The 25,726-nt window shown below is 46.9% G+C and overlaps 1 protein-coding gene across 1 annotated transcript; it reads right to left on the bottom strand.

The window, feature by feature from the left end:
* Nucleotides 1-1,592: 1,592 nt before the first annotated feature.
* LOC121556272 (protocadherin-16) lies at nt 1,593-24,868 on the bottom strand. Its single transcript, XM_041870172.2, has 5 exons — nt 24,260-24,868; nt 16,402-16,626; nt 4,880-5,077; nt 4,001-4,774; nt 1,593-1,598 (listed from the first exon to the last, which is right to left on the bottom strand). Exons 1-5 carry the CDS (start codon nt 24,857-24,859, stop codon nt 1,593-1,595), a joined length of 1,803 nt encoding a protein of 600 aa, XP_041726106.2. The 5' UTR covers nt 24,860-24,868.
* Between the last annotated feature and the right edge of the window lie 858 nt (nt 24,869-25,726).

Here is a 25,726-nt window from a genome sequence, read left to right as displayed (position 1 = left end):
GCGGTGCCACTAGTTTACAGAACCTCTGAAAGTTCACTCTAACAAGGCAGGTGTACAGACAGGGATCTACCTGTCCATTCGGTGATGGTTGTATTTACAATGGTGTTTGTTCTTCACTGGTTGCCCTTTTCTTGTGGCAACAGGTCACACATCTTGCTGCTGTGATGGCACACTGTGGTATTTCACCCAATAGATAAGGGAGTTTATCAAAATTTGGTTTGTTTTCAAATTCTTTGTGGATCTGTGTAATCTGAGGGAAATATGTCTCTAATATGGTCATACATTTGGCAGGAGGTTAGGAAGTGCAGCTCAGTTTCCACCTCATTTTGTGGGCAGTGTGCACATAGCCTGTCTTCTCTTGAGAGCCAGGTCTGCCTACGGCGGCCTTTCTCAATAGCGAGGCTATGCTCACTGAGTCTGTACATAGTCAAAGCTTTGGGTCATTCACAGTGGTCAGGTATTCTGCCACTGTGTACTCTCTGTTTAGGGCCAAATAGCATTCTAGTTTGCTCTTTTTTTATTAATTCTTTCCAATGTGTCAAGTAATTATCTTTTAGTTTTCTCATGATTTGGTTGGGTCTAATCGTGTTGCTGTCCTGGGGCTCTGTGGGGTCTGTTGTGTTTTGAACAGAGGACCAGCTTACTTAGGGGACTCTTCTCCAAGTTCATCTCTCTGTAGGTGATGGCTTTGTTATGGAAGGTTTGGGAATCGCTTCCTTTTAGGTGGTTGTAGAATTTAACTGCTCTTTTCTGGATTTAACGGCTCTCTCTCTCTCCCTCCCCCCTCTCTCTCCCTACCCTGCCTCCTTCCACTCCCCTCTCTCTCTCTCCCTACCCTCCCTCCTTCCACTCCCCTCTCTCTCTCTCTCCCTACCCTCCCTCCTTCCTTCCACTCTCCTCTCTCTCTCTCTCTCTCTCTCTCTCTCTCCCTAACCTCCCTCCTTCCACTCTCCTCTCTCTCTCTCTCTCTCTCTCCCTACCCTGCCTCCTTCCACTCTCCTCTCTCTCTCTCTTCTCTCTCTCTCTCTCTCTCTCTCTCTCCCTACCCTCCCTCCTTCCACTCCTCTCTCTCTCTCCCTACCCTGCCTCCTTCCACCCCCCCCCTCTCTCTCCCTACCCTCCCTCTTTTATAAACTCTTATAAATCCCTCTTTCTTCTCAATAAAACCACATTCCATGTCTGTCCCAGTGTGTCTGTCCCAGTGTGTCTGTCCCAGTGTGTCTGTCCCAGTGTGTCTGTCCCAGTGTGTCTCTCCCAGTGTGTCTCTCCCAGTGTGTCTGTCCCAGTGTGTCTGTCCCAGTGTGTCTGTCCCAGTGTGTCTGTCCCAGTGTGTCTCTCCCAGTGTGTCTCTCCCAGTGTGTCTGTCCCAGTGTGTCTCTCCCAGTGTGTCTGTCCCAGTGTGTCTGTCCCAGTGTGTCTGTCCCAGTGTGTCTGTCCCAGTGTGTCTGTCCCAGTGTGTCTGTCCCAGTGTGTCTGTCCCAGTGTGTCTCTCCCAGTGTGTCTCTCCCAGTGTGTCTGTCCCAGTGTGTCTGTCCCAGTGTGTCTGTCCCAGTGTGTCTCTCCCAGTGTGTCTCTCCCAGTGTGTCTCCTAGTCAACTCTTTATAAATCACATGAAGACATGTCATCACCTCAGAGGATTGCTAGATAGCCTGGTGAGTGATGATGAGCACAGTGGCCCCCTATTCCTTATATAGTGCATTACTTTTGACCAGGGCCCTTAGGGAATAGGGTGCCACTTCAGAAGGAGACAGTGTGTTTCAAACATGATGCTAGTTTCCACACTCATTTATAATTGTCTATAAATCAGGCCGGAACAGGAGAGAGAAAGACAGAAGGAGGAGAGGAGAGATTATCAGAGGTGTGAGAAAGAAGAGAGAGGTTGAACAGAGAGTGTGTGTGTGTGTGTGTGTGTGTGTGTGTGTGTGTGTGTGTGTGTGTGTGTGTGTGTGTGTGTGTGTGTGTGTGTGTGTGTGTGTGTGTGTGTGTGTGTGTGTGTGAGAGAGTGAGAGTGTGTGTGTGTGTGTGTGTGTGTGTGTGTGTGTGTGTGTGTGTGTGTGTGTGTGAGAGAGTGTGTGTGTGTGTGTGTGTGTGTGTGTGTGTGTGTGTGTGTGTGTGTGTGTGTGTGTGTGTGTGTGAGAGTAATCCTAAATACTCCCAGTCTAGTACCAGACAGGGGTATGAACCCAGGCAGATCGCTCAAGACTGACTTTGAAATTGGACGTCTATCCATGTCCTGAGGACGTGTATCCATGTCCTGAGGACGTCTATCCATGTCCTGAGGACGTCTATCCATGTCCTGAGGACGTCTATCCATGTCCTGAGGACGTCTATCCATGTCCTGAGGACGTCTATCCATGTCCTGAGGACGTCTATCCATGTCCTGAGGACGTCTATCCATGTCCTGAGGACGTTGGGAAATGCCTGTAAAACCCGGCCACTAGGGGCAACAGTGAGTGTTATTACCATCAAGTATGCTTGGGTTTTGCCAGGGTGGTGGACGGGCGTAATCCCATGGCTCCAGATCAGGAGGTTTTGGGTTTTGCCAGGGTGGTGGATGGGTGTAATCCCATGACTCCAGATCAGGAGGTTTTGGGTTTTCCCAGGGTGGTGGACGGGCGTAATCCCATGGCTCCAGATCAGGAGGTTTTGGGTTTTCCCAGGGTGGTGGATGGGTGTAATCCCATGGCTCCAGATCAGGAGGTTTTGGGTTTTCCCAGGGTGGTGGACGGGCGTAATCCCATGGCTCCAGATCAGGAGGTTTTGGGTTTTGCCAGGGTGGTGGATCGGTGTAATCCCATGGCTCCAGATCAGGAGGTTTTGGGTTTTGCCAGGGTGGTGGATGGGTGTAATCCCATGGCTCCAGATCAGGAGGTTTTGGGTTTTCCCAGGGTGGTGGACGGGCGTAATCCCATGGCTCCAGATCAGGAGGTTTTGGGTTTTGCCAGGGTGGTGGATCGGTGTAATCCCATGGCTCCAGATCAGGAGGTTTTGGGTTTTCCCAGGGTGGTGGATGGGTGTAATCCCATGGCTCCAGATCAGGAGGTTTTGGGTTTTCCCAGGGTGGTGGACGGGCGTAATCCCATGGCTCCAGATCAGGAGGTTTTGGGTTTTGCCAGGGTGGTGGATGGGTGTAATCCCATGGCTCCAGATCAGGAGGTTTTGGGTTTTCCCAGGGTGGTGGACGGGTGTAATCCCATGACTCCAGATCAAGAGGTTGCATGTTCCATCCCAGTGCTAGACACTTGCTTTAACCCTATCCCAAACCTTAAGCCTTACCTTAACCATTCAGAATGACAGCCTAAACTTTATGCTTTAACCCTATCCAAAACCTTAACTCTTAACCTTTTTAAATTTGACGTTCTGAGAAACGGAACGATGCTGAGCAGGAGGAGTCAACCCAGCTTGTTGATGAGGCACTTCAATTGCAGACACTTACAACTGAATTGACTGAACTGTATCCACTTAATACTAAATGATACTGATACAACATATCCACTCGCAGAAATATATATATTTTTTACATCTCAGAAAGGCAGAGTGGGATCACTTATGAACCATGGTAAGTGCCTACGGGCATTTGGCCTGCCATTCTGTCCACATAAAGAATGAGATAGCAGCAAGAGATGACAGACAGAGAGACACAGACAGAGAGACACAGACAGACAGAGACAGAGAGACAGAGACATGGACAGAGAGACAGAGACAGAGAGACACAGACAGAGAGACACAGACAGAGATTGATGCTTGTTCCCACATTTAGTGAAATTTTTTATTGCAACCATCCTTAGTGAAAAAGACAGTGTGAGAGTATGCCTTGTGAATGCCAACGAGCGTACTGTCTGCTTTCTATTCACACAGAGAAGAACAGCAGCGAGAGCGAGATGGCAAAAGACAGACAGACAGACAGACAGACAGACAGACAGACAGACAGACAGACAGACAGACAGACAGACAGACAGACAGACAGACAGACAGACAAACAGACAGAGCTGTTCCTACCTCTAAGAAGCAGGTCCTGTCTCCGTTGTTCTCCTTGATCGTCACGTTGTAGAAGTTACTAGAGAACACTGGCTCGTTATCGTTTACATCCTGCAGCACCACAGCAACCCTCGCCGTCGACGACTGGGGAGGCTGTCCGTTGTCCGTGGCAACTACTGTGACGCTGGGCGCTGGCTCCGACTCATAATCCAGCACCTTCGCCGTGGTGATGATCCCTGTTAACGGGTCAATGGAGAACCAATCAGAGTGGCTCTTCTTGTCATTGAGGAGGCTGTATCGGACATCCCCATTGGGACCCTGGTCCTTGTCCCGGGCCGTCACCTGGAGCACAAAGGACCCTGGGAAGACGACCTCGGGGATGGTATGTTTGTATGTCTGCTGGTCAAAGAGTGGAGGATTATCGTTAACGTCAGTGACCTGGATCGTAAAGGAGGACTCGGCTCTTAGTGGAGGGGTGCCTGCGTCTGTAGCCATCACTCTCAGCTCGTACGCGTCCCTCTCCTCGCGGTCCAACTCCTGGTCCACACAGATCAGATAGATAATACTGTCCTTGGTGGTCAGGGCGAACTTCCCGTCCCCTCCCTCTAGCGAAACGTTAACGTTAGCGTATTCTCCGAAGTCGGGGTCGGTGACCGAGATGCGCGCCACGTACTGGCCGGGCTGGGCGCCCTCGGAGACGCGCGGAGAGCCGTCTTCGCTGAGGAAGATGATGGTCATAGTGGGTTGGTTGTCGTTGTAGTCTCGGACGTGGATGGTGACGAATGCATTTGTCACCTGGAGGAGATGAGGTAAAGCAGTAGTCTATGGTCAACAAGGTGTTAGAAACACACAAGCCAGGTTCCTAAGATAGGATCCTAAGCCCCACAGACACACATGTACCTCAGGGTGGCTGGCGTTGTCTGTCGCCTGGACGACCAGCTCGTGGACTCTTTTCAGCTCGTAATCCAGCGGCCGGTTCAGAGTGATGACCCCTGACTTTGTATCCACGACGAAGTAGCGGTCAGGGTCGCTCTGGCGACGGCTAATCTCATACAGAACCAGACCATTATCTCCCTCGTCAGCGTCGGACGCAAACACCTGCAGGAGGACAGAGGACAATCAGGATGGATGCAGGAGGACAGAGGACAATCAGGATGGATGCAGGAGGAGAGAGGACAATCAGGATGGATGCAGGAGGACAGAGGACAATCAGGATGGATGCAGGAGGACAGAGGACAATCAGGATGGATGCTGAAATAATAACATGAAAACATGATCCACTAGTGTTGGATAGGGAGATAGGGAAAGGTGTTGGATAGGGAAAGGTGTTGGATAGGGAAAGGTGTTGGATAGGGAAAGGTGTTGGATAGGGGAAAGGTGTTGGATAGGGAAAGGTGTTGGATAGGGGAAAGGTGTTGGATAGGGAGATAGGGAAAGGTGTTGGATAGGGAAAGGTGTTGGATAGGGAGATAGGGAAAGGTGTTGGATAGGGGAAAGGTGTTGGATAGGGAGAGGTGTTGGATAGGGAAAGGTGTTGGATAGGGAGATAGGGAAAGGTGTTGGATAGGGGAAAGGTGTTGGATAGGGAGAGGTGTTGGATAGGGAAAGGTGTTGGATAGGGAGATAGGGAGATAGGGAAAGGTGTTGGATAGGGAAAGGTGTTGGATAGGGAAAGGTGTTGGATAGGGAAAGGTGTTGGATAGGGGAAAGGTGTTGGATAGGGAAAGGTGTTGGATAGGGGAAAGGTGTTGGATAGGGAGATAGGGAAAGGTGTTGGATAGGGAAAGGTGTTGGATAGGGAGATAGGGAAAAGGTGTTGGATAGGGAAAAGGTGTTGGATAGGGAGAGGTGTTGGATAGGGAAAAGGTGTTGGATAGGGAGATAGGGAAAGGTGTTGGATAGGGGAAAGGTGTTGGATAGGGAGAGGTGTTGGATAGGGAAAGGTGTTGGATAGGGAGATAGGGAAAGGTGTTGGATAGGGGAAAGGTGTTGGATAGGGAGAGGTGTTGGATAGGGAAAGGTGTTGGATAGGGAGATAGGGAAAGGTGTTGGATAGGGGAAAGGTGTTGGATAGGGAGAGGTGTTGGATAGGGAAAGGTGTTGGATAGGGAGATAGGGAAAAGGTGTTGGATAGGGAAAGGTGTTGGATAGGGGAAAGGTGTTGGATAGGGGAAAGGTGTTGGATAGGGAAAGGTGTTGGATAGGGGAAAGGTGTTGGATAGGGAAAGGTGTTGGATAGGGGAAAGGTGTTGGATAGGGGAAAGGTGTTGGATAGGGAAAAGGTGTTGGATAGGAAAAGGTGTTGGATAGGGAAAAGGTGTTGTATAGGGAAAAGGTGTTGGATAGGAAAAGGTGTTGGATAAGGGAAAAGGTGTTGGATAGGAAAGGTGTTGGATAGGGAAAAGGTGTTGGATAAGGGAAAGGTGTTGGATAGGGAAAAGGTGTTGGATAGGGAAAAGGTGTTGGATAGGGAGATAGGGAAACGGTGTTGGATAGGGAAAAGGTGTTGGATAGGGAAAGGTGTTGGATAGGGAAAAGGTGTTGGATAGGGAAAGGTGTTGGATAGGGAAAAGGTGTTGGATAGGGAGATAGGGAACGGTGTTGGATAGGGGAAAAGGTGTTGGATAGGGAGATAGGAAACGGTGTTGGATAGGGAAGGTGTTGGATAGGGAAAAGGTGTTGGATAGGGAAAAGGTGTTGGATAGGGAAAAGGTGTTGGATAGGGGAAAGGTGTTGGATAGGGAAAAGGTGTTGGATAGGGAAAGGTGTTGGATAGGGAAAAGGTGTTGGATAGGGAAAGGTGTTGGATAGGGAAAAGGTGTTGGATAGGAAAGGGGTTGGATAGGGGAAAGGTGTTGGATAAGGGAAGGTGTTGGATAGGGGAAAGGTGGTTGATAGGGAAAGGTGTTGGATAGGGAGATAGGGAAAGGTGTTGGATAGGGAAAGGTGTTGGATAGGGAAAGGTGTTGGATAGGGAAAAGGTGTTGGATAGGGAAAAGGTGTTGGATAGGGAAAGGTGTTGGATAGGGAAAGGTGTTGGACAGGGAAAAGGTGTTGGATAGGGGAAAGGTGTTGGATAGGGAAAAGGTGTTGGATAGGGGAAAAGGTGTTGGACAGGGGAAAAGGTGTTGGATAGGGAAAGGTGTTGGATAGGGGAAAGGTGTTGGATAGGAAAAGGTGTTGGATAGGGAAAGGTGTTGGATAGGGGAAAGGTGTTGGATAGGAAAAGGTGTTGGATAAGGGAGATAGGGAAAGGTGTTGGATAGGGAGATAGGGAAAGGTGTTGGATAGGGGAAAAGGTGTTGGATAGGGGAAAAGGTGTTGGATAGGGGAAAGGTGTTGGATAGGGAAAGGTGTTGGATAGGGGAAAGGTGTTGGATAGGGGAAAGGTGTTGGATAGGGAAAGGTGTTGGATAAGGAGATAGGGAAAGGTGTTGGATAGGGGAAAAGGTGTTGGATAGGAAAGGTGTTGGATAGGGAAAGGTGTTGGATAGGGAAAGGTGTTGGATAGGGAAAGGTGTTGGATAGGGGAAAGGTGTTGGATAGGGAGATAGGGAAAGGTGTTGGATAGGGAAAGGTGTTGGATAGGGAGATAGGGAAAGGTGTTGGATAGGGGAAAGGTGTTGGATAGGGAGAGGTGTTGGATAGGGAAAGGTGTTGGATAGGGAGATAGGGAAAGGTGTTGGATAGGGGAAAGGTGTTGGATAGGGAGAGGTGTTGGATAGGGAAAGGTGTTGGATAGGGGGGTAGGGAAAGGTGTTGGATAGGGGAAAGGTGTTGGATAGGGAGAGGTGTTGGATAGGGAAAGGTGTTGGATAGGGAGATAGGGAAAGGTGTTGGATAGGGGAAAGGTGTTGGATAGGGGAAAGGTGTTGGATAGGGGAAAGGTGTTGGATAGGGGAAAGGTGTTGGATAGGGGAAAGGTGTTGGATAGGGGAAAGGTGTTGGATAGGGGAAAGGTGTTGGATAGGGAAAGGTGTTGGATAGGGGAAAAGTGTTGGATAGGGGAAAGGTGTTGGATAGGGAAAGGTGTTGGATAGGGAAAGGTGTTGGATAGGGAACGGTGTTGGATAGGGAAAGGTGTTGGATAGGGAAAGGTGTTGGATAAGGGAAAGGTGTTGGATAGGGAAAGGTGTTGGATAGGGAAAGGTGTTGGATAAGGGAAAGGTGTTGGATAGGGAAAGGTGTTGGATAGGGAGATAGGGAACGGTGTTGGATAGGGAAAGGTGTTGGATAGGGAAAGGTGTTGGATAGGGAAAGGTGTTGGATAGGGAAAGGTGTTGGATAGGGAGATAAGGAACGGTGTTGGATAGGGGAAAGGTGTTGGATAGGGAGATAGGGAACGGTGTTGGATAGGGAAGGTGTTGGATAGGGAAGGGTGTTGGATAGGGAAAGGTGTTGGATAGGGAAAGGTGTTGGATAGGGGAAAGGTGTTGGATAGGGAAAGGTGTTGGATAGGGAAAGGTGTTGGATAGGGGAAAGGTGTTGGATAGGGAAAGGTGTTGGATAGGGAAAGGTGTTGGATAGGGGAAAGGTGTTGGATAGGGGAAAGGTGTTGGATAAGGGAAAGGTGTTGGATAGGGGAAAGGTGTTTGATAGGGAAAGGTGTTGGATAGGGAGATAGGGAAAGGTGTTGGATAGGGAAAGGTGTTGGATAGGGGAAAGGTGTTGGATAGGGAAAGGTGTTGGATAGGGAAAGGTGTTGGATAGGGGAAAGGTGTTGGATAGGGAAAGGTGTTGGACAGGGGAAAGGTGTTGGATAGGGGAAAGGTGTTGGATAGGGAAAGGTGTTGGATAGGGGAAAGGTGTTGGACAGGGGAAAGGTGTTGGATAGGGGAAAGGTGTTGGATAGGGGAAAGGTGTTGGATAGGGAAAGGTGTTGGATAGGGGAAAGGTGTTGGATAGGGGAAAGGTGTTGGATAGGGAAAGGTGTTGGATAAGGGACATAGGGAAAGGTGTTGGATAGGGAGATAGGGAAAGGTGTTGGATAGGGGAAAGGTGTTGGATAGGGGAAAGGTGTTGGATAGGGGAAAGGTGTTGGATAGGGAAAGGTGTTGGATAGGGGAAAGGTGTTGGATAGGGGAAAGGTGTTGGATAGGGAAAGGTGTTGGATAAGGGAGATAGGGAAAGGTGTTGGATAGGGGAAAGGTGTTGGATAGGGAAAGGTGTTGGATAGGGGAAAGGTGTTGGATAGGGAGATAGGGAAAGGTGTTGGATAGGGAAAGGTGTTGGATAGGGAACCGTGTTGGATAGGGAGATAGGGAAAGGTGTTGGATAGGGAAAGTTGTTGGATAGGGAAAAGGTGTTGAATAGGGGAAAGGTGTTGGATAGGGAAAAGGTGTTGGATAGGGGAAAGGTGTTGGATAGGGGAAAGGTGTTGGATAGGGAAAGGTGTTGGATAAGGGAGATATGGAAAGGTGTTGGATAGGGGAAAGGTGTTGGATAGGGAAAGGTGTTGGATAGGGGAAAGGTGTTGGATAGGGGAAAGGTGTTGGATAGGGGAAAGGTGTTTGATAGGGGAAAGGTGTTGGATAGGGAAAGGTGTTGGATAAGGAAAGGTGTTGGATAGGGGAAAGGTGTTGGATAGGGAAAGGTGTTGGATAGGGGAAAGGTGTTGGATAGGGGAAAGGTGTTGGATAGGGGAAAGGTGTTTGATAGGGAAAGGTGTTGGATAGGGGAAAGGTGTTTGATAAGGGAAAGGTGTTGGATAGGGAAAGGTGTTGGATAAGGAAAGGTGTTGGATAGGGGAAAGGTGTTGGATAGGGAGATAGGGAACGGTGTTGGATAGGGAAAGGTGTTGGATAGGGAAAGGTGTTGGACAGGGGAAAGGTGTTGGATAGGGGAAAGGTGTTGGATAGGGGAAAGGTGTTGGATAGGGAAAGGTGTTGGATAGGGGAAAGGTGTTGGATAGGGGAAAGGTGTTGGATAGGGAAAGGTGTTGGATAAGGGACATAGGGAAAGGTGTTGGATAGGGAGATAGGGAAAGGTGTTGGATAGGGAAAGGTGTTGGATAGGGGAAAGGTGTTGGATAGGGGAAAGGTGTTGGATAGGGAAAAGGTGTTGGATAGGGAAAGGTGTTGGATAGGGAAAGGTGTTGGATAGGGAAAGGTGTTGGATAAGGGAGATAGGGAAAGGTGTTGGATAGGGGAAAGGTGTTGGATAGGGAAAGGTGTTGGATAGGGGAAAGGTGTTGGATAGGGAGATAGGGAAAGGTGTTGGATAGGGAAAGGTGTTGGATAGGGAACCGTGTTGGATAGGGAGATAGGGAAAGGTGTTGGATAGGGGAAAGTTGTTGGATAGGGGAAAGGTGTTGGATAGGGGAAAGGTGTTGGATAGGGAAAGGTGTTGGATAGGGGAAAGGTGTTGGATAGGGGAAAGGTGTTGGATAGGGAAAGGTGTTGGATAAGGGAGATATGGAAAGGTGTTGGATAGGGGAAAAGGTGTTGGATAGGAAAGGTGTTGGATAGGGGAAAGGTGTTGGATAGGGGAAAGGTGTTGGATAGGGAAAGGTGTTTGATAAGGGAAAGGTGTTGGATAGGGAAAGGTGTTGGATAAGGAAAGGTGTTGGATAGGGGAAAGGTGTTGGATAGGGAAAGGTGTTGGATAGGGGAAAGGTGTTGGATAGGGGAAAGGTGTTGGATAGGGGAAAGGTGTTTGATAGGGAAAGGTGTTGGATAGGGGAAAGGTGTTTGATAAGGGAAAGGTGTTGGATAGGGAAAGGTGTTGGATAAGGAAAGGTGTTGGATAGGGGAAAGGTGTTGGATAGGGAGATAGGGAACGGTGTTGGATAGGGAAAGGTGTTGGATAGGGAAAGGTGTTGGATAGGGAAAGGTGTTGGATAGGGAAAGGTGTTGGATAGGGAAAGGTGTTGATAGGGAGATAGGGAACGGTGTTGGATAGGGGAAAGGTGTTGGATAGGGAGATAGGGAACGGTGTTGGATAGGGAAGGTGTTGGATAGGGAAAGGTGTTGGATAGGGAAAGGTGTTGGATAGGGAAAAGGTGTTGGATAGGGGAAAGGTGTTGGATAGGGAAAGGTGTTGGATAGGGAAAGGTGTTGGATAGGGAAAGGTGTTGGATAGGGAAAGGTGTTGGATAGGAAAGGTGTTGGATAGGGAAAGGTGTTGGATAGGGGAAAGGTGTTGGATAAGGGAAAGGTGTTGGATATGGGAAAGGTGTTGGATAGGGAAAGGTGTTGGATAGGGAAAGGTGTTGGATAAGGGAAAGGTGTTGGATAGGGAAAGGTGTTGGATAGGGAAAGGTGTTGGATAAGGGAAAGGTGTTGGATAGGGAAAGGTGTTGGATAGGGAAAGGTGTTGGATAGGGAGATAGGGAACGGTGTTGGATAGGGAAAGGTGTTGGATAGGGAAAGGTGTTGGATAGGGAAAGGTGTTGGATAGGGAAAGGTGTTGGATAGGGAAAGGTGTTGGATAGGGAGATAGGGAACGGTGTTGGATAGGGGAAAGGTGTTGGATAGGGAGATAGGGAACGGTGTTGGATAGGGAAGGTGTTGGATAGGGAAAGGTGTTGGATAGGGAAAGGTGTTGGATAGGGAAATGTGTTGGATAGGGGAAAGGTGTTGGATAGGGAAAGGTGTTGGATAGGGAAAGGTGTTGGATAGGGGAAAGGTGTTGGATAGGGAAAGGTGTTGGATAGGGAAAGGTGTTGGATAGGGGAAAGGTGTTGGATAGGGGAAAGGTGTTGGATAAGGGAAAGGTGTTGGATAGGGGAAAGGTATTTGATAGGGAAAGGTGTTGGATAGGGAGATAGGAAAGGTGTTGGATAGGGAAAGGTGTTGGATAGGGGAAAGGTGTTGGATAGGGAAAGGTGTTGGATAGGGAAAGGTGTTGGATAGGGGAAAGGTGTTGGATAGAGAAAGGTGTTGGACAGGGGAAAGGTGTTGGATAGGGAAAGGTGTTGGATAGGGAAAGGTGTTGGATAGGGAAAGGTGTTGGATAGGGAAAGGTGTTGGATAAGGGAAAGGTGTTGGATATGGGAAAGGTGTTGGATAGGGAAAGGTGTTGGATAGGAAAGGTGTTGGATAAGGGAAAGGTGTTGGATAGGGAAAGGTGTTGGATAGGGAAAGGTGTTGGATAAGGGAAAGGTGTTGGATAGGGAAAAGGTGTTGGATAGGGAAAGGTGTTGGATAGGGAGATAGGGAACGGTGTTGGATAGGGAAAGGTGTTGGATAGGGGAAAAGGTGTTGGATAGGGAAAGGTGTTGGATAGGGAAAGGTGTTGGATAGGAAAGGTGTTGGATAGGGAGATAGGGAACGGTGTTGGATAGGGGAAAGGTGTTGGATAGGGAGATAGGGAACGGTGTTGGATAGGGAAGGTGTTGGATAGGGAAAGGTGTTGGATAGGGAAAGGTGTTGGATAGGGAAATGTGTTGGATAGGGGAAAGGTGTTGGATAGGGAAAGGTGTTGGATAGGGAAAGGGTGTTGGATAGGGGAAAGGGGTTGGATAGGGAAAGGTGTTGGATAGGGAAAGGTGTTGGATAGGGGAAAGGTGTTGGATAGGGGAAAGGTGTTGGATAAGGGAAAGGTGTTGGATAGGGGAAAGGTATTTGATAGGGAAAGGTGTTGGATAGGGAGATAGGGAAAGGTGTTGGATAGGGAAAGGTGTTGGATAGGGGAAAAGGTGTTGGATAGGAAAAGGTGTTGGATAGGGAAAGGTGTTGGATAGGGGAAAGGTGTTGGATAGAGAAAGGTGTTGGACAGGGGAAAAGGTGTTGGATAGGGGAAAGGTGTTGGATAGGAAAAGGTGTTGGATAGGGGAAAGGTGTTGGACAGGGAAAGGTGTTGGATAGGGAAAAGGTGTTGGATAGGGGAAAGGTGTTGGATAGGGAAAGGTGTTGGATAGGGGAAAAGGTGTTGGATAGGGAAAAGGTGTTGGATAGGGGAAAAGGTGTTGGATAGGGAAAGGTGTTGGATAGGGGAAAGGTGTTGGATAGGGGAAAGGTGTTGGATAGGGAAAGGTGTTGGATACGGGAGATAGGGAAAGGTGTTGGATAGGGGAAAGGTGTTGGATAGGGAAAGGTGTTGGATAGGGAACCGTGTTGGATAGGGAGATAGGGAAAGGTGTTGGATAGGGGAAAGGTGTTGGATAGGGGAAAGGTGTTGGATAGGGGAAAGGTGTTGGATAGGGAAAGGTGTTGGATAGGGGAAAGGTGTTGGATAGGGGAAAGGTGTTGGATAGGGAAAGGTGTTGGATAAGGGAGATAGGGAAAGGTGTTGGATAGGGGAAAGGTGTTGGATAGGGAAAGGTGTTGGATAGGGGAAAGGTGTTGGATAGGGGAAAGGTGTTGGATAGGGGAAAGGTGTTTGATAGGGGAAAGGTGTTGGATAGGGGAAAGGTGTTGGATAGGGAAAGGTGTTGGATAGGGGGAAAGGTGTTGGATAGGGAAAGGTGTTGGATAGGGGAAAGGTGATGGATAGGGAAAGGTGTTGGATAAGGGAAAGGTGTTGGATAGGGAAAGGTGTTGGATAGGAAAGGTGTTGGATAGGGGAAAGGTGTTGGATAGGAAAAGGTGTTGGATAGGGAAAAGGTGTTTGATAGGGAAAAAGGTGTTGGATAGGGAAAGGTGTTGGATAGGGGAAAGGTGTTGGATAGGGGAAAGGTGTTGGATAGGGAAAGGTGTTTGATAGGGAAAAGGTGTTGGATAGGGAAAGGTGTTGGATAAGGGAAAGGTGTTGGATAGGGAAAGGTGTTGGATAGGAAAGGTGTTGGATAGGGAAAGGTGTTGGATAGGGAAAGGTGTTGGATAGGGAAAAGGTGTTGGATAGGGAAAAGGTGTTTGATAGGGAAAGGTGTTGGATAGGGGAAAGGTGTTGGATAAGGGAAAGGTGTTGGATAGGGAAAGGTGTTGGATAAGGAAAGGTGTTGGATAGGGGAAAGGTGTTGGATAGGGAGATAGGGAAAGGTGTTGGATAGGGAGATAGGGGAAAGGTGTTGGATAGGGGAAAGGTGTTGGATAGGGGAAAGGTGTTGGATAGGGAAAGGTGTTGGATAGGGGAAAAGGTGTTGATAGGGAGAAAGGTGTTGAATAGGGGAAAGGTGTTTGATAGGGAAAGGTGTTGGATAGGAAAAGGTGTTGGATAGGGGAAAGGTGTTGGATAAGGAAAAGGTGTTGGATAGGGAAAAGGTGTTGGATAAGGAAAAGGTGTTGGATAGGGGAAAGGTGTTGGATAGGGAGATAGGGAAAGGTGTTGGATAGGGAAAGGTGTTGGATAGGGAACGGTGTTGGATAGGGAGATAGGGAAAGGTGTTGGATAGGGAAAGGTGTTGGATAGGGAACGGTGTTGGATAGGGAGATAAGGAAAGGTGTTGGATATGGAGATAGGGAAAGGTGTTGGATAGGGAGATGGGGAAAGGTGTTGGATAGGGAGATGGGGAAAGGTGTTGGATAGGGAGATAGGGAAAGGTGTTGGATAGGGAGATAGGGAAAGGTGTTGGATAGGGAGATAGGGAAAGGTGTTGGATAGGGAAAGGTGTTGGATAGGGAGATAGGGAACGGTGTTGGATAGGGAGAGGTGTTGGATAGGGAAGGTGTTGACTAGGGAGATAGGGAAAGGTGTTGGATAGGGAGATGGGGAAAGGTGTTGGATAGGGAGATAGGGAAAGGTGTTGGATAGGGAAGGTGTTGGATAGGGAGATAGGGAAAGGTGTTGGATAGGGAGATAGGGAAAGGTGTTGGATAGGGAGATAGGGAAAGGTGTTGGATAAGGAAAGGTGTTGGATAGGGAGATAGGGAACGGTGTTGGATAGGGAGAGGTGTTGGTTAGGGAAGGTGTTGGATAGGGAGATAGGGAAAGGTGTTGGATAGGGAGATGGGGAAAGGTGTTGGATAGGGAGATAGGGAAAGGTGTTGGATAGGGAAGGTGTTGGATAGGGAGATAGGGAAAGGTGTTGGATAGGGAGATAGGGAAAGGTGTTGGATAGGGAGATAGGGAAAGGTGTTGGATAGGGAGATAGGGAAAGATGTTGGATAGGGAAAGGTGTTGGATAGGGAGATAGGGAACGGTGTTGGATAGGGAGAGGTGTTGGATAGGGAAGGTGTTGGATAGGGAGATAGGGAAAGGTGTTGGATAGGGAGATGGGGAAAGGTGTTGGATAGGGAGATAGGGAAAGGTGTTGGATAGGGAAGGTGTTGGATAGGGAGATAGGGAAAGGTGTTGGATAGGGAGATAGGGAAAGGTGTTGGATAGGGAGATAGGGAAAGGTGTTGGATAGGGAGATAGGGAAAGATGTTGGATAGGGAACGGTATTGGATAGGGAACGGTGTTGGATAGGGAGATAGGGAACGGTGTTGGATAGGGAGATAGGGAAAGGTGTTGGATAGGGAACGGTGTTGGATAGGGAACGGTGTTGGATAGGGAGATAGGGAACGGTGTTGGATAGGGAAAGGTGTTGGATAGGGAACGGTGTTGGATAGGGAGATAGGGAACGGTGTTGGATAGGGAAAGGTGTTGGATAGGGAGATGGGGAAAGGTGTTGGATAGGGAGGTAGGGAAAGGTGTTGGATAGGGAGATAGGAAACGGTGTTGGATAGGGAGATGGGGAAAAGTGTTGGATCGGGAGATGGGGAAAGGTGTTGGATCGGGAGATGGGGAAAGGTGTTGGATCGGGAGATGGGGAAAGGTGTTGGATAGGGAGATGGGGAAAGGTGTTGGATAGGGAGATGGGGAAAGGTGTTGGATAGGGAGATGGGGAAAGGTGTTGGATAGGGAATGGTGTTGGATAGGGAAAGGTGTTGGATAGGGAGATAGGGAAAGGTGTTGGATAGGGAGATAGGGAAAGGTGTTGGATAGGGAGATAGGGAACTGTGTTGGATAGGGAAAGGTGTTGGATCGGGAGATGGGGAAAGGTGTTGGATAGGGAGATAGGGAAAGGTGTTGGATAGGGAGATAGGGAACTGTGTTGGATAGGGAAAGGTGTTGGATAGGGAGATGGGGAAAGGTGTTGGATAGGGAGATGGGGAAAGGTGTTGGATAGGGAGATAGGGAACGGTGTTGGATAGGGAGATAGGGAAAGGTGTTGGATAGGGAAAGGTGTTGGATAGGGAGATAGGGAACGGTGTTGGATAGGGAGATGGGGAAAGGTGTTGGATAGGGAGATAGGGAAAGGTGTTGGATAGGGAGATGGGGAAAGGTGTTGGATAGGGAGATGGGGAAAGGTGTTGGATAGGGAGATAGGGAACGGTGTTGGATAGGGAGATAGGGAAAGGTGTTGGATAGGGAGATAGGAAAAGGCTATAGCACAACAAGTTCAGCCCTGCATCTCTTCTGTCCACCGTTGCCAATACTACTGTTATTTGGGATATTTATTGTGTTCTTGTTTTATGTTCATTCAGGTAACCCTCAAAAATAGCAAGACATATCAAGGAAATGTTGTCCAACTAAAATAAAATGATTAAACCCCATACCTGCAGTATGTTGCTTCCCTGTGGTAAACTCTCAGAGATGATGGCATGGTATCTGCTCTGGTTGAAGACGGGGGCGTGGTCGTTGATGTCAGTGACAGACACCTCCACGGTCATCAGGCCGGTGCGTCTGGGACTCCCCCCATCAAAGGCCTCCAGGACCAGGCTGTATGAGGACCTCTTCTCCCTGTCCAGAACACCGTTCACCACCAGGTCCAGGTATAACACCTTAGGATGAGGAGACAGAATAGAATAGATAGAACTTTAGAATAGAACCTTGGACTAGAGCTATAGAATAGAATTTTAGAATATAACCTTGGAGTAGAGCTATAGAATACAACTTCAGAATAGAACCTTGGAGTAGAGCTATAGAATACAACTTCAGAATAGAACCTTGGAGTAGAGCTATAGAATACAACTTCAGAATAGAACCTTGGAGTAGAGCTATATAATACAACTTCAGAATAGAACCTTGGAGTAGAGCTATAGAATAGAACTTTAGAATAGAGCCTTGGAGTAGAGCTATAGAATACAACTTCAGAATAGAACCTTGGAGTAGAGCTATAGAATAGAACTTAAGAATATAACTTTAGAATAGAACCTTGGAGTAGAGCTATAGAATACAACTTCAGAATAGAACCTTGGAGTAGAGCTATATAATACAACTTCAGAATAGAACCTTGGAGTAGAGCTATAGAATAGAACTTCAGAATAAAACTTTAGAATAGAACCTTGGAGTAGAGCTATATAATACAACTTCAGAATAGAACTTTAGAATAGAACCTTGGAGTAGAGATATAGAATAGAACTTCAGGATAGAACTTTAGAATAGAGCCTTGGAGTAGAGCTATAGAATAGAACTTAAGAATATAACTTTAGAATAGAACCTTGGAGTAGAGCTATAGAATATAACTTCAGAATATAACTTTAGAATAGAACCTTGGAGTAGAGCTATATAATACAACTTCAGAATATGACTTTAGAATAGAACCTTGGAGTAGAGCTATAGAATAGAACTTCAGAATAGAACTTTAGAATAGAATCTTGGAGTAGAGCTATAGAATACAACTTCAGAATAGAACCTTGGAGTAGAGCTATAGAATACAACTTCAGAATATAACTTTAGAATAGAACCTTGGAATAGAGCTATAGAATAGAACTTCAGAATAGAACTTTAGAATAGAACCTTGGAGTAGAGCTATAGAATACAACTTCAGAATAGAACCTTGGAGTAGAGCTATAGAATACAACTTCAGAATAGAACCTTGGAGTAGAGCTATAGAATACAACTTCCGAATAGAACCTTGGAGTAGAGGATGAGGAGACAGAGTCTACGCTAGACTGGGCAGACTTTTTGGCTCGAGGGCCACATCGGGATTTTGAAATTCAACAGAGGGCTGCACAGACTTTTTGGGGACAAATATATGCTTCAAAATCAGAAAAAAATGCAGTTATTTGAAAATATGTAGGACCATTATAATTTCTACATACTGAACAAAAATATAAACGCAACATGCAACAATTTCAACAATTTTACTGAGTTACAGTTCATATAAGGAAATCAGTCAATTTAAATAAATTCATAAGGCCCTATGGATTTCACATGTCTAGGCAGGGGTGCAGCCATAGGTGGGCTTGGGAGGGCATAGGCCCTCCCACTTGGTAGCCAGGGCCCACCCACTGGGGAGCCAGCCAATTAGTTTTCCTCCACAAAAGGGCTTTATTACAGACAGAAATACTCCTCAGTTTCATCAGCTGTCTGGTTGGCTGGTCTCAGACGATCCCGCAGGTGAACAAGCTGGATGTGGAGGTCCTGGGCTGGCATGGTTGCACGTGGTCTGCGGTTGTGAGGCCAGTTGGACGTACTGCCAAATTCTCTAAAACGACATTGTAGGCTTATGGTAGAGAAATTAACATTAAATTCTCTGGCAACAGCTCTGGTGGACATTCCTACAGTCAGCATGCCAATTGCACGCTCCCTCAAAACTTGAGACATCTGTGGCATTGTGTTGTGTGACAAAACTGCACATTTTAGAGTGGCATTTTATTGTCCCCAGCACAAGGTGCACCTGTTTAATGATCATGCTGTTTAATCAGCTTCTTGATATGCCACACCTGTCAGGTGGACGGATTATCTTGGCAAAGGAGAAATGTTCACTAACAGGGATGTAAACAAATGTGTGCACAACATTTGAGAGAAATAAGCTTTTTGTGTCTATGGAAAATTTCTGGGATCTTTTATTTCAGCTCATGAAACATGGACTTTACATGTTGCGCTTATATTTTTGTTCAGTGTAGTTTTAGACATTCAAGAGTGGCCTGGGGTGTAATCATAATCATCCCCCCAAAAACATTTATTTTTTTTAAATCCCACGGCCCGGATTGAACGGCCGTAGTTTGCGCACCCCTGCATCAGACAGTGCAAGTGTGTATGGTATTATTGTATTGTATTGTATTGTATTACATGTATAATATATTGTGTTATATTACATGTATAATATATTGTATTGTATTGTATTACATGTATAATGTATTGTATTGTACAACATGTATAATATATTGTATTGTATTATATTACATGTATAATATATTGTATTGTACTACATGTATAATATATTGTATTGTATTGTACTGTAGCTCAGTTGGTAGAGCATGGCGCTTGCAACGCCAGGGTTGTGGGTTTGTTTCCCACGGGGGGCCAGTATGAAAAAAATGTATGCACTCACTAACTGTAAGTCGCTCTGGATAAGAGCGTCTGCTAAATGACTAAAATGTCAAATGTAAATGTATAACATATTATATTGCAACAGAAATGGTGCCGAAGAAGATGGCTGCCGTTTTACCGCCCTCTAACCAATTGTACTATTATGTGTGTTTTTTCGCGTTATTTGTAATTTGTTCTGTACATAATGTTTCTGCCACCGTCTCCTATGACCAAAAAGAGCTTCTGGATATCAGGACAGCGATTACTCACCTCGTATGGACGAAAAAAAATTCTTCAACGAGTCGGACGCGAAGGATATTCTACAGACACCCGACAAGGCCCAAATCCCCGTCATTCACAGGAGAAAGAGACTGAGATATCGTGGACGTAGGTCGGGGTGCCTTGTAAGGATCCGACGGCGAGCGAGTAAACTGCCTCTTCCATCAATCCTATTAGCCAATCTTCAATCATTTGAGAATAAATTGGATGACCTAAGGTTACGGTTATCCTACCAACGGGACATTAAAAACTGTAATATCTTATGTTTCACCGAGTCGTGGATGAACGACGACATGGACAACATACAGCTAGCGGGCTATACGCTACATCGGCAGGATAGAACGGCTGACTCCGGTAAGACAAGGGGTGGCGGTCTGTGTATATTTGTAAACAACAGCTGGTGCATTAAATCTAATACTAAGGAAGTCTCTAGGTTTTGCTCGCCTGAGGTAGAGTATCTCATGATAAGCTGTAGACCACAATATTTACCGAGAGAGTTTTCATCTATATTTTTCATAGCTGTATATCTACCACCACAAACCGATGCAGGCACTAAGATTGCACTCAATGAGCTGTATAAGGCCAAAAGTAAACAGGAAAACGCTCATCCAGAGGCAGCGCTCTTAGTGGCCGGGGACTTTAATGCAGGGAAACTTAAATCCATTCTACCTAATTTCTACCAGCATGTTAAATGTGCAACCAGAGGGAAAAAAACTCTAGACCACCTTTACTCCACACACAGAGACGCGTACAAAGCTCTCCCTCACCCTCCATTTGGAAAATCTGACCAAGGAAGTGGTCAGATGACACAGATGCTAAGCTACAGGACTGTTTTGCTAGCACAGACTGGAATATGTTCAGGGATTCTTCCGATAGCATTGAGGAGTACACCACATCAGTCACTGGCTTCATCAATAAGTGCAGCGATGACATCGTCCCCATAGTGAAGGTACGTACATACCCCAACCAGAAGCCATGGATTACAGGCAACATCCGCACTGAGCTAAAGGGTAGAGCTGCCGCTTTCAAGGAGCGGGACTCTAACCCGGACGCTTATAAGAAATCCCGCTATGCCCTCTGACGAACCATCAAACAGGCAAAGAGTCAATACAGGACTAAGATTGAATCGTACTACACCGGCTCTGACGCTCGTCAGATGTGGCAGAGCTTGAAAACCATTACAGACTACAAAGGGCAGCACAGCCGCGAGATGCCAGTGACACAAGCCTACCAGATGAGCTAAATCACTTCTATGCTCGCTTCGAGGCAAGCAACACTGAAGCATGCATGAGAGAATCAGCTGTTCTGGATGACTATGTGATCAAGCTCTCTGTAGCCAATGTGAGTAAGACTTTTAAACAGGTCAACATTCACAAGGCCGCAGAGGCAGACGGATTACCAGGACATGTACTCCGAGTATGTGCTGACCAACTGGCAAGTGTCTTCACTGACATTTTCAACATGTCCCTGACTGAGTCTGTAATACCAACATGTTTCAAGCAGACCACCATAGTCCCTGTGCCCAAGAACACTAATATAACCTGCCTAAATGACTACTGACCCGTAGCACTGACGTCTGTAGCCATGAAGTGCTTTGAAAGGCTGGTCATGGCTCACATTAACACCATTATCCCAGAAACCCTAGACCCACTCCAATTTGCATACCGCCCGAACAGATCCACAGGTGATGCAATCTCTATTGCGCTCCACACTGACCTTTCCCACCTGGACAAGAGGAACACCTAAGTGACAATGCTATTCATTGACTACAGCTCAGTGTTCAACACCATAGTGCCCTCAAAGCTCATCAATAAGCTAAGGACCCTGGGACTAAACACCTCCCTCTGCAACTGGATCCTGGACTTCCTGACGGGCCGCCCCCAGGTGGTAAGGGTAGGTAACAACACATCTGCCACACTGATCCTCAACACGGGGGCCCCTCCTGTACTCCCTGTTCACCCATGACTGCATGGCCAGGCACGACTCCAGGCACGACTCCAACACCATCATTAAGTTTGCCGACGACACAACAGTGGTAGGCCTGATCACCGACAATGATGAGACAGCCTATAGGGAGGAGGTCAGAGACCTGGCCGTGTGGTGCCAGGTTAACAACCTCTCCCTCAACGTGATCAAGACAAAGGAGATGATTGTGGACTACAGGAAAAAGAAGAGGACCGAGCACGCCCCCATTCTCATCGACAGGGCTGTAGTGGAGCAGGTTGAGAGCTTCAAGTTCCTTGGTGTCCACATCACCAACAAACGATCATGGTCCAAACACACCAAGACAGTCATGAAGAGGGCACGACAAAGCCTATCCCCCCTCAAGAGACTGAAAAGATTTGGCTTGGGTCCTCATCCACAAAAAGTTCTACAGCTGCACCATCGAGAGCATCCTGACTGGTTGAATCACCGCCTGGTATGGCAACTGCTCGGCCTCCGACCACAAGGCACTACAGAGAGTACATCACTGGGGCCAAGCTTCCTGCCATCCAGGACCTCTATACCAGGCGGTGTCAGAGGAAGGCCCTAAAAATTATCAAAGTCTCCAGCCAACCTAGTCATAGACTGTTCTCTCTGCTACCGTACGGCAAGCGGTACCGAAGCGCCAAGTCTAGGTCCAAAAGGCTTCTTAACAGTTTCTTCCCCCAAGCCATAAGACTCCTGAACAGCTAATCATGGTTACCCGGACTATTTGCATTGCCCCCCCCCCCCCCCCCCACCCCACCCCAACACCCTCTTTTACGCTGCTGCTACTCTGTTTATTATTTATGCATAGTCACTTTAACTCTACCCACATGTACATACTGTTTTACCTCAGTTACCTCGACTAACCGGTGCCCCCGCACATTGACTCTGTACCGGTACCCCCTGTATATAGCCTCCCTACTTTAATTATTTGCTCTTTAATTTTTTTTCTTAAACTGCATTGTTGGTAAAGGGCTTGTAAGTACATTTCATTACATTTCAGTGTAATGTCTACACCTGTTGTATTCGGCGCATGTGGCAAATAAAATGTGATTTGATTTTTATTGTACAACATGTATAATGTATTGTATTGTACTACATGTATAATGTATTGTATTATATTTATAACATATTATATTGTATTGTACTACATGTATAATATTTTGAATTGTATTACATGTACAGTGGGGAAAAAAGTATTTAGTCAGCCATCAATTGTGCAAGTGCTCCCACTTAAAAAGATGAGAGAGGCCTGTAATTTTCATCATAGGTACACGTCAACTATGACAGACAAATTGAGATTTTTTTTTCCAGAAAATCACATTGTAGGATTTTTAATGAATTTATTTACAAATTGTGGTGGAAAATAAGTATTTGGTCACCTACAAACAAGCAAGATTTCTGGCTCTCACAGACCTGTAACTTCTTCTTTAAGATGCTCCTCTGTCCTCCACTAGTTACCTGTATTAATGGCACCTGTTTGAACTTGTTATCAGTATAAAAGACACCTGTCCACAACCTCAAACAGTCACACTCCAAACTCCACTATGGCCAAGACCAAAGAACTGTCAAAGGACACCAGAAACAAAATTGTAGACCTGCACCAGGCTGGGAAGACTGAATCTGCAATAGGTAAGCAGCTTGGTTTGAAGAAATCAACTGTGGGAGCAATTATTAAGAAATGGAAGACATACAAGACCACTGATAATCTCCCTCGATCTGGGGCTCCACGCAAGATCTCACCCCGTGGGGTCAAAATGATCCCAAGAACGGTGAGCAAAAATCCCAGAACCACACGGGGGACCTAGTGAATGACCTGCAGAGAGCTGGGACCAAAGTAACAAAGCCTACCATCAGTAACACACTACGCCGCCAGGGACTCAAATCCTGCTGTGCCAGACGTGTCCCCCTGCTTAAGCCAGTACATGTCCAGGCCCGTCTGAAGTTTGCTAGAGTGCATTTGGATGATCCAGAAGAGGATTGGGAGAATGTCAGATGAAACCAAAATATAACTTTTTGGTAAAAACTCAACTCGTCGTGTTTGGAGGACAAAGAATACTGAGTTGCATCCAAAGAACACCATACCTACTGTGAAGCATGGGGGTGGAAACATCATGCTCTGGGGCTGTTTTTCTGCAAAGGGACCAGGACGACTGATCCGTGTAAATGAAAGAATGAATGGGGCCATGTATCGTGAGATTTTGAGTGAAAACCTCCTTCCATCAGCAAGGGCATTGAAGATGAAACGTGGCTGGGTCTTTCAGCATGACAATGATCCCAAACACACCGCCCGGGCAACGAAGGAGTGGCTTCGTAAGAAGCATTTCAAGGTCCTGGAGTGGCCTAGCCAGTCTCCAGATCTCAACCCCATAGAAAATCTTTGGAGGGAGTTGAAAGTCTGTGTTGCCCAGCGACAGCCCCAAAACATCACTGCTCTAGAGGAGATCTGCATGGAGGAATGGGCCAAAATACCAGCAACAGTGTGTGAAAACCTTTTGAAGACTTACAGAAAACGTTTGACCTGTGTCATTGCCAACAAAGGGTATATAACAAAGTATTGAGAAACTTTTGTTATTGACCAAATACTTATTTTCCACCATAATTTGCAAATAAATTCATTAAAAATCCTACAATGTGATTTTCTGGAATTTTTTTTCTCATTTTGTCTGTCATAGTTGACGTGTACCTATGATGAAAATTACAGGCCCCTCTCATCTTTTTAAGTGGGAGAACTTACACAATTGGTGGCTGACTAAATACTTTTTTTCCCCACTGTAGTATTCTTAATTACCGCTGTCCTGGACAACAGAGTATCGTATCATATTGTACAATACCATTTTGATGTATTTTCCCTGGGTGCTATGCTATCCTATGCTATCCTATAATATGCTGTGCTATATCGCGTCATACCTTGTTAGCAGCCCTCTTGGTCTCCAGCCTGAAGGCCTGTCCCACGTTGCCCTCCTTAATCATATATCCCTGGGTGGTCAGCTGATCGCGGTCCGTGTCCGATGCGGGTTCCAGGGAGAAACGAGTTCCCACCACCGTCTGCTCCGGGACCTTTAGCAACACCCTGGGCGTGGGGAACGCCGGCGCGTGGTCGTTGATGTCGTTGACCGTGACGGACACCTCGACTGTGACCCCGGTCATGGTGACGGCGATGAAGCTGTAGTGGTCCCTCTGCTCGCGGTCGAGGCGGCGTGCCGTGGTGATGATCCCAGAGGTCTCGTCGATGTGGAGGTCGCTGCCCACCCCCGTCCCCTCGTGGTCAGAGATGAAGTACAGCGAGGCGGTGACGCCGGGGGGTAACCCAGCACTGATGTCCCCTACGATGGTCCCTGCTGGCTGCTCCTCGTCCAGCTGGAGCTCCAGAGCTCCCAGGACCGCGGCGGAGTGGACCACAACCAGCTCCAAGACCACGTAGAGCAGGAGGAGAGACCGTCGCCTCCACAGGCCTGAACACACACACAGACCGCTGGCCCTGGGCCCACCTTCACACGTTATTGTCATGGCTGGAGCCTCCTACAACTGAGAGAGAGAGGATACAGAGAATACAACTTCAGAATAGAACCTTGGAGTAGAGCTATAGAATAGAACTTCATAATAGAACCTTGGAGTAGAGCTATAGAATACAACTTCAGAATAGAACCTTGGAGTAGAGCTATAGAATATAACTTTAGAATAGAACCCTGGAGTAGAGCTATAGAATAGAACTTTAGAATAGAACCTTGGAGTAGAGCTATATAATAGAACTTTAGAATAGAACTTCAGAATAGAACCTTGGAGTAGAGCTATATAATAGAACTTTAGAATAGAACTTCAGAATAGAACTTCAGAATAGAACCTTGGAGTAGAGCTATAGAGTAGAACTTCAGAATACAACTTCAGAATACAACTTCAGAATAGAACCTTGGAGTAGAGCTATAGAATACAACTTCAGAATAGAACCTTGGAGTAGAGCTATAGAATAGAACTTCAGAATAGAACCTTGGAGTAGAGCTATAGAATAGATCTCCAGAATAGAACCTTGGAGTAGAGCTATAGAATAGAACCTTGGAGTAGAGCTATAGAATACAACTTCAGAATAGAACCCTGGAGTAGAGCTATAGAATATAACTTTAGAATAGAACCTTGGAGAAGAGCTATATAATAGAACTTCAGAATAGAACCTTGGAGTAGAGCTATAGAATAGAACATTGGAGTAGAGCTATAGAGTAGAACTTCTGAATAGAACCTTGGAGTAGAGCTATAGATTAGAACTTCAGAATAGAACCTTGGAGTAGAGCTATAGAATAGAACTCCAGAATAGAACCTTGGAGTAGAGCTATAGAATAGATGTCACGATCGAGGTAAGGAGTAGACCAAGGCGCAGCGTGT

The sequence above is a fragment of the Coregonus clupeaformis genome, unplaced genomic scaffold, assembly GCF_020615455.1.
Source record: "Coregonus clupeaformis isolate EN_2021a unplaced genomic scaffold, ASM2061545v1 scaf0045, whole genome shotgun sequence".
Taxonomy (NCBI): domain Eukaryota; kingdom Metazoa; phylum Chordata; class Actinopteri; order Salmoniformes; family Salmonidae; genus Coregonus; species Coregonus clupeaformis.
This window is presented reverse-complemented; position numbering and strand designations above follow the sequence as displayed.